Genomic DNA, 9,185 nt, shown 5'->3' on the forward strand with positions numbered 1-9,185 from the left:
GATAGTGAATTATATTGCCTGATACGTCACATAATAGTTCGCTGAAGCGTTCAAGAGAGACGAAATACAATAGAGCGGGCGGGTTGTGAGCTGTCTGAGGCATGCTTAGCTATTCAGTATTTTTGTGTTATTGTATCTGTCCTCTTCTCCAAGAAATACAATAAGTTAAAGAGAAGATCCTATGGCCATTATGACATCTGTTTGGTGTCAAAGTGGTATATTTCGATATAGGCATATCATAAACATTAATTGACCCGATTTGAATATTTCTTGGATCTGGAGGAGGAAAACAAGTGTCCTTTCAATTCTTTTATAAAAGAATTAAAATGACTTTATAATACGAAAATTAGAGGAAATTGCTGGGAAATTGTTATGTCAATATTTACGTTTTATGACCGAAGACAAAATGTTCATGAAGATGATATTGAAATCGATTAGTATTTACATTAAGAAAATAACTCCTAGCTATATATCGGCAGAACGTGCCAAAAAAAACAAGCCTATAAACTTCAGTATTGCGACTTGCGAGAGACAAAAAACATGACTTGTTCGACAGGTGGATCCATGACCTCATTATCTGGCCTCCCGGGTTCAAAATCAAGTCAAGAAAGACATTGCCATTACTATAGGTCTCTCGGACAGGGTCTACAGATGTAATTCATCATATTTATTTGTTTATAAAAATATATATATATATTCATGATGTCTTAGCATATAGTCAGGTTAAAAGGAACATCTGCATATGATTTGTGAGGAAGATAGGCATATCGGTCCTCTGCTGATCCAAATTACTGGATCAGCAAATGAACTTTCTCTCGTTGCGATAAGAAAGTATCGCAACGAGAGAAAGCTCATCCTAAATTTTTGAGTTAAGGAAACTGCACCCCCCCCCCTCCCTCTCTCTCTGTATCACGATATAGCTTTTCTGAACTATTCGATGAAGCGTCGTATTTACTTTACGTAACTAAACCATTACTTCTATGTTTGTTTGAAAGAAAGGTATTTACCGCCTGGTTCTCGATGCTCGTTCGTTTCCTCCTTTGATCTGTAGATTCTGATGATCCCGGGTACAACTCCCATGGACAAGTATACTCTGTCATATGAAATCAAACGCAGCTCCAGAAATCAAATGCAGCCTGGTCTTGGGCCAATCGTACAAGCGTATTTAAAGAATTGCGATTGATATAAAGATCAAATGCAATTTTTTTCTGCAACATGGGTCCGTTTCATACATAATTACAACTGTTGCAACTTTGCCATTGTGACAACTATACCATGATAACCTTGACTTTTATTTCATTTAATTGGCTGCTGAGCTCTAGTTGCCATAATCTGATAATGGCAAAGTTAGTAGCTCTTTATGAAACGGGCCCCGAGCTGTTTAGAACATAATGTATTACACGTACCTACGCGCTAAAACCTAACTAGCTCCTCATGTAGAGGGAAGTATGAGTATTTACAAATTTGACGAAATTCATATTATCGATGTCGACAAAGATACAATAAGGAGCTTTCGCAACCACTATACGCAGGCACTCTCTACAACGCACCAATTCCTATTTGTCTTCTATCCAGAGTTCAGGACGTTTTGATTAACTGATTTTCACTAAAGGCTGTTTTGTCATTGGAGGGCTTTTAACAAAAAAAAAAAAAAAATCTGCAGCATAGGAACCGTCTGCGTAATGATTGCAAAGAAAAATCCTTTTTTGATTAGTAAAAACTGTTTCATAATTATGACAAAGAACTTCTTTATTTTCGAATGATGATTCTTCCTTCTTGTTTAGGCTCCAGTCATGAGCATGGTGTCCACCTGACAGTTCCCCCGGATTTATAATCAATTTATTTCTGTTGCGTTTACCTTGTCTGATTTCACCCATCTTTCTTTCTTTTCATCTCTTTCGATCTTTTCTTTATATCCCGTTTTGCCACTCTTGCCACCATTCCCTCTTTCTCTCTCTTGGGATATTATTATTATTTTTTTTTTTTTGGGGGGGGGGGGTAATATGCCAAGGGTACCGAGTTTCGCCTAACATCCAGGGGAGCGTTTCATCAACATTTTTGTCCGACAAGTTGTCAGATCTAACAACTTTCCCTGATTCTGACTGGCTGACGGGTACTGTTACTATGGCAATTGTCGGATAAAACAAGACTTGTCGGATAAAATCCTTTCATGAAACGCTCCCCTGGACCACGACGGATTCAAGAACATAGGAAATCTATTGTCGAATGCCCTTCATGACAATGCACAACCAAGAAGTCTTTGTCGAAAATTGGTGAATCATAACAGCGGTTTCGTCCTGGACTTTGGACAAACGACATAATTATTTGCAAATTTTCGTCAGCTCCAAAGGTAGGACGAAAGTGCATGCTGTCCTGGGTTCTCCAATTATCGACTAAGACCTCCCAGCTGTTCATTGTCATTGGATTGGAATTTTCAATACATTTAACTGTGTTCTTGAATCCGCCCCCGTTGCTGGTTGCGAAAACTCACTATTACCACCTTACTGACATGTTAACGTGTCGCCTACTTAACAAGATTGAAAGATATTTCATCTTACAAAGTCGACTTAACAGTGTTCATGTCGACTTATCAACCTCGTCGACTTCAAAAAGTTGCTTGTCTTAATGAAGTTAGACCTGTTTCTTGCCAAGCATGCCAAGTCGACTTCTCAAGAGTTATAATGTCGCCACATTAACGTTAGCGTGATTAGGTATCTTGTCAAGTCGACTTTTTTAAAAATTACATGTCGTCAAGGGGAATTTGAAAAATCTCCAAACTGTCTTCTTATATAATTATTCTTGTTGAAATCCCTTCTATGCTTATTTTATTTCTCTTATTTTTCAAGTCAACAGATCACTTTACGACCTTTTTCTTTTATCTCTCCCTTTTCTCACCATTATATGTCAATGTCTCATTTCCCCTCGTCTCATATTCTACACTGTCTTCTTTCCCCATCCTATCTCCCCTTCCCCTCGTGTTCCTTTTTCTCCTCTTCCTTCCCCTCTCTCGCATTCCCCCTCTTCCCCTTCTCCTCTCGGTGCACTCCTCCTTCTCTCTCGCACTCATCCTCTTCCTTTATTCCCCTTCTCCTCTCATCTCCCACCTCATTGCCTTCTCCTCTCTCGCATTCCTCGCCCTCCTCTCTCGAACTCATCCTCTTTTCCCATTCTCTCTCGCATTCCTCGCCCTCCTTCTCTCTCGAACTCATCCTCTTTTCCCATTCTCTCTCGCATTCCTCGTCCCCCTTCGCTCTCGCACTCATCCTATTCCTTTCTACCCCTTCTCCTCCCCTCTCCCACCTCCTTCCCCTTCTCTCTCGCATTCCTCTTCCTCCTTCTCTCGAACTCTCCCTCTTTTCCCCTCCTCCTTCTCCTCTCTCGCATTCCTCTTCCTCCTCCTCTCTCCAACTCATCCTCCTTTCCCCTCCTCCTTCTCCTCTCTCGCATTCCTCTTCCTCCTTCTCTCTCGAACTCATCCTCCTTTCCCCTCCTCCTTCTCCTCTCTCGCATTCCTCTTCCTCCTTCTCTCTCGAACTCATCCTCCTTTCCCCTCCTCCTTCTCCTCTCTCGCATTCCTCTTCCTCCTCCTTCTCTCGAACTCTCCCTCTTTTCCCCTCCTCCTTCTCCTCTCGCATTCCTCCTCCTCTCGAACTCTCCCTCTTTTCCCCTCCTCCTTCTCCTCTCTCGCATTCCTCTTCCTCCTACTCTCGAACTCATCCTCCTTTCCCCTTCTCCTCTCTCGCATTCCTCCTTTCTCCAACTCATCCTCCTTCCCCTTCGCCTCCCCTCTCCCACCTCCTTCCCCTTCGCTCTCGCATTCCTCTTCCTCCTTCTCTCGAACTCATCCTCCTTTCCCCTTCTCCTCTCTCGCATTCCTCTTCCTCCTTATCTCGAACTCACCCTCCTTTCCCCTTCTCCTCTCTCGCATTCCTCTTCCTCCTTCTCTCGAACTTATCCTCCTTCCCTTTCTCCTCTCTTGCATTCCTCCTTCTCCTCTCTCCAACTCATCCTCCTTCCCCGTCTCCTCTCTCGAACTCACCCTCCTTTCCCCTTCTCCTCTCTCGCATTCCTCTTCCTCCTTCTCTCGAACTCATCCTCCTTTCCCCTTCTCCTCTCTCGCATTCCTCTTCCTCCTTCTCTCGAACTCACCCTCCTTTCCCCTTCTCCTCTCTCGCATTCCTCTTCCTCCTCTCGAACTCATCCTCCTTTCCCCTTCTCCTCTCTCCAACTCATCCTCCTCCTCTCTCGAACTCACCCTCCTTTCCCCTTCTCCTCTCTCGCATTCCTCTTCCTCCTTATCTCGAACTCATCCTCCTTTCCCCTTCTCCTCTCTCGCATTCCTCCTTCTCCTCTCTCGAACTCATCCTCCTTTCCCCTTCTCCTCTCTCGCATTCCCCATCCTCCTTCCCTTTCTCCTCTCTCGCATTCCTCTTCCTCCTTATCTCGAACTCATCCTCCTTTCCCCTTCTGCTCTCTCGCATTCCTCTTTCTCCTTTTCTCGAACTCATCCTCCTTTCCCCTTCTCCTCTCTTGCATTCCTCCTTCTCTCTCAAACTCATCCTCCTACCCCGTCTCCTCTCTCGAACTCACCCTCCTTTCCCCTTCTCTCTCGCATTCCTCTTCCTCCTTCTCTCGAACTCATCCTCCTTTCCCCTTCTCTCTCGCATTCCTCTTCCTCATGTCGAACTCATCCTCCTTTCCCCTTCTCCTCTCTCGCATTCCTCTTCCTCCTCTCTCAAACTCATCCTCCTACCCCGTCTCCTCTCTCGAACTCACCCTCCTTTCCCCTTCTCTCTCGCATTCCTCTTCCTCCTCTCGAACTCATCCTCCTTTCCCCTTCTCCTCTCTCGCATTCCTCTTCCTCCTTCTATCGAACTAATCCTCCTTCCCTTTCTCCTCTCTTGCATTCCTCCTTCTCCTCTCTCAAACTCATCCTCCTTCCCCGTCTCCTCTCTCGAACTCCCTCTCCTTTCCCCTTCTCTCTCGCATTCCTCTTCCTCCTTCTCTCGAACTCATCCTCCTTTCCCCTTCTCCTCTCTCGCATTCCTCTTCCTCCTTCTCTCGAACTCATCCTCCTTTCCCCTTCTCCTCTCTCGCATTCCCCATCCTCCTTCCCTTTCTCCTCTCTCGCATTCCTCTTCCTCCTTATCTCGAACTCATCCTCCTTTCCCCTTCTGCTCTCTCGCATTCCTCTTTCTCCTTTTCTCGAACTCATCCTCCTTTCCCCTTCTCCTCTCTTGCATTCCTCCTTCTCTCTCAAACTCATCCTCCTACCCCGTCTCCTCTCTCGAACTCACCCTCCTTTCCCCTTCTCTCTCGCATTCCTCTTCCTCCTCTCGAACTCACCCTCCTTTCCCCTTCTCCTCTCTCGCATTCCTCTTCCTCCTCTCGAACTCATCCTCCTTTCCCCTTCTCCTCTCTCGCATTCCTCTTCCTCCTTCTCTCGAACTCATCCTCCTTTCCCCTTCTCCTCTCTCGCATTCCTCTTCCTCCTTATCTCGAACTTATCCTCCTTCCCTTTCTCCTCTCTCGCATTCCTCTTCCTCCTCTCGAACTCATCCTCCTTTCCCGTCTCCTCTCTCGCATTCCTCTTCCTCCTCCTCTCGAACTCATCCTTCTTCCCCGTCTCCTCTCTCGAACTCACCCTCCTTTCCCCTTCTCCTCTCTCGCATTCCTCTTCCTCCTTATCTCGAACTCATCCTCCTTTCCCCTTCTCCTCTCTCGCATTCCTCTTCCTCCTTATCTCGAACTCATCCTCCTTCCCTTTCTCCTCTCTCGCATTCCTCTTCCTCCTTATCTCGAACTCATCCTCCTTCCCTTTCTCCTCTCTCGCATTCCTCTTCCTCCTTCTCTCGAACTCACCCTCCTTTCCCCTTCTCCTCTCTCGCATTCCTCTTCCTCCTTATCTCGAACTCATCCTCCTTCCCTTTCTCCTCTCTCGCATTCCTCTTCCTCCTTATCTCGAACTCATCCTCCTTTCCCCTTCTCCTCTCTCGCATTCCTTTTCCTCCTCTCGAACTCATCCTCCTTTCCCCTTCTCCTCTCTCGCATTCCTCTTCCTCCTTATTTCGAACTCATCCTCCTTCCCTTTCTCCTCTCTCGCATTCCTCTTCCTCCTCCTCTCGAACTCATCCTCCTTCCCCGTCTCCTCTCTCGAACTCACTCTCCTTTCCCCTTCTCTCTCGCATTCCTCTTCCTCCTTATCTCGAACTCATCCTCCTTTCCCCTCTCTCTCGCATTCCTCTTCCTCCTCCTCTCGAACTCATCCTCCTTCCCCGTCTCCTCTCTCGAACTCACCCTCCTTTCCCCTTCTCCTCTCTCGCATTCCTCTTCCTCCTTATCTCGAACTCATCCTCCTTTCCCCTTCTCCTCTCTCGCATTCCCCATCCTCCTTCCCTTTCTCCTCTCTCGCATTCCTCTTCCTCCTCTCGAACTCATCCTCCTTTCCCCTTCTCTCTCGCATTCCTCCTTCTCCTCTCTCCAACTCATCCTCCTTCCCCGTCACCTCTCTCGAACTCATCCTCCTTTCCCCTTTTTCCTCTCTCGAACTTATCCTCCTTTCCCCTTCTCCTCTCTCCAACTCATCCTCCTTTCCCATTCTCTTATTCCTCTTCCTCCTCTCTCGAACTCATCCTCTTATCTCCTTCTCCTTTCTCGCATTCCTCGTCCTCCTTCGCTCTCGAATTTACCCCCTTTCCCCTCTCCTTCTCCTCGTGCATTCCTCTTCCTCCTTCTCCTCTCTCGAACTCATCCTTTTCCCCCTCCTCCTCCTCTCTCGAACTCATCCTTTTCCCCCTCCTTCTCCTCTCGCATTTCTCTTCCTCCTTCTCTCTAACTCATCCTCCTTTCCCCTTTCTCCCCTCTCCAACCCTTCCTCATCCTTCCCCTTCTCCTCATCCTCACCCGTCATTCTTCCTCTCCCCGTCTACCCCTTTTATTATCTCTGAATTAAAAATCAAAAGACTAAGGGAATGAATAATAGCTTTCACTTTTCTAGCAATTCACAATATATTTTCGAAAAGTACAACATGATACGCCATCAAATCATAAGATAAAGGTTTTTCAAACCTAACTAATATGGATATGAAACTAAATAATCTGAAATTATGTGCAGGTCTATGCATGCGATAGAATTATATAAATATCAAATTTGTCTAAATATTTCCTTTCAATATCACTATGGTACTTGCACTGTATAAAACAAAATAATTTTTATTACTTTATGGAGTTGCAAAATGGCAATAAGAAGGGCATGTTGTATGCCGTTATATAACTTTAGTTTATATAAAGAGATTTTAAAAACACATTATTATATTTTTCGAGTTTACATGATATATACACATACGACAAAAAAAATTTAATTCATTTGCTGAAATAAGCAAATAATGAAATCGAAATAGCAATTCAATCTGCTGGTACGATTTAAAAAGTTTTTTTTCTTTCCTTCAAAAAATCTTTGCAAATATACTATTCTACATTTTAGAACTTGCGAGCCAGTAGGATCCATGCTTCAAATCAAGTCAGCATGTCATGACAAGCACTGGGAACTCGACATGCACTATCCAAAACTGACCATCAGCTGGCGCTGTGCAACTTTATCAGAAATTTCAATTAATTTGAGGCGATCCATAACAAATGAGAGACTACCGGAGCTTTCGACTAAAAATCGAACAAAGAGGGTAATGAGTTTGAAGTCGAATCTGAAAAAAAAATCGTTTCTTTTTCCTTGCTCCTAGTTTCCATTTTTTTGCCTAATATTTAACTTGGCAAAGGTGTGTTTTGGCATTGAAAAGGCATGGTTTAGTAAGTCTTCTTGTGTTCTTAGCATACGAAATACTGATTTAATTGTACCAGTTTTGAGCAAAATATGGCTAAAAGTCAAGGTTAACAACTTGAAAGGACAAGTCCACCCCAACAAAAAGTTGATTTGAATAAAAAGAGAAAAATCCAACAAGCATAACACTGACAATTTCATCAAAATCAGATGTAAAATAAGTTATGACATTTTTAAAGATTCACTTAATTTCACAAAACAGTAATATGCACATCCTGGCTGGTACGCAAATGAGGAAACTATGATGTCATCCACTCACTGTTTCTTTTGTATTTTATTATATGAAATTTTAAATATTCTAATTTTCTCATTGTCAAGTGATACAACGGTTAATTCTTCCCTGAACATGTAGAATTATCATTGTTTAATACTATATGGTTCAGTCAAGTTGGTCCTTTTTGTCAAATCTATAACAAATGTAATATTGTACCATTCAAACGATAAAAAACAAAAGAAATAGTGGGTGATGGACATCATCGACTGAGTCACCTAGTTTTGCATATCACTTTTTTGTGAAAAATAAGTGAAACTTTAAAATGTCATAACTTTCTTATTTTACATCCGATTTTGATGAAATTTTCAGCACTACACTAGTTTGATTTTTCTCTATTCAAGTCAGCATTTTCCTGGGCTGGACTTGACCTTTAAACACAGATTGACACCAGGGCCCAGTTTCATAAAAGTAATTATTATGGTAACTTTGACGTACAATGGTAACTACCATGGTAACACGACCCACCTTTGTATCTAGATCAAGACAATACTGATACATACTGATAGCTTATAAGCACAAATAATTCAATTCACACATTTTTTTTTTAATTCTGAGGTATACTTCTCTAGTATTCTTCTGTAACATCTCAAAAAACAAGATTTTCAAGATAAATTAATTCCTTCTGGAATGCATGATTTAAATACTCATGTTGATCTTCCATGATGCCTTCAGTTTTTCTTAAGACTTACTTACAATCGGGTGATGATCTATTTCAGTTTTTTTTTAAAATAAAATAATGTAGGATTTGTATAGAGCACGTATCCACCTTGTTAGGTGCTCAAGGCGCTCCTATATTACCCCGGCTAAGCTAGTCTACCGATTCTGGTGCACACAGCTTTTTGAGGAATTACTTCCTGCCGTTACCCTTTTACCTCACCTGGGTCGAGTGCAGCACAGTGTGGATAAATTTCTTGCTAAAGGAAAACACGCCATGGCTGGGATTCGAACTCACGACCCTCTGTTTGAAAGGCGAGTGTCAGAACCACTCGACCACAATATCTGCCCCTGACTTGTCATTGTCTTCAATGCAAAGACAGAGACAAGTCAGTTGCCAAAGAGAGTTGATAATATGCTTAC

General features: G+C 43.3%; 1 protein-coding gene across 1 annotated transcript; it reads right to left on the minus strand.

Annotated features, from left to right (window-relative positions):
• Positions 1–4,867: 4,867 nt before the first annotated feature.
• On the minus strand, positions 4,868–5,266 carry LOC121432156 (octapeptide-repeat protein T2-like). Its single transcript, XM_041630013.1, has one exon. The coding sequence runs from the start codon at positions 5,264–5,266 to the stop codon at positions 4,868–4,870; it is 399 nt and encodes a 132-aa protein (XP_041485947.1).
• Between the last annotated feature and the right edge of the window lie 3,919 nt (positions 5,267–9,185).

The sequence above is a fragment of the Lytechinus variegatus genome, chromosome 18 (assembly GCF_018143015.1).
Source record: "Lytechinus variegatus isolate NC3 chromosome 18, Lvar_3.0, whole genome shotgun sequence".
Lineage (NCBI taxonomy): Eukaryota > Metazoa > Echinodermata > Echinoidea > Temnopleuroida > Toxopneustidae > Lytechinus > Lytechinus variegatus.

Excerpts from the sequence above, each read along its gene's own strand:
- LOC121432156 (XM_041630013.1), bottom strand. The coding sequence starts at position 5,266 with ATGAGTTTGAGAGAGAAGGAGGAATGCAAGAGAGGAGAAGGGGAAAGG.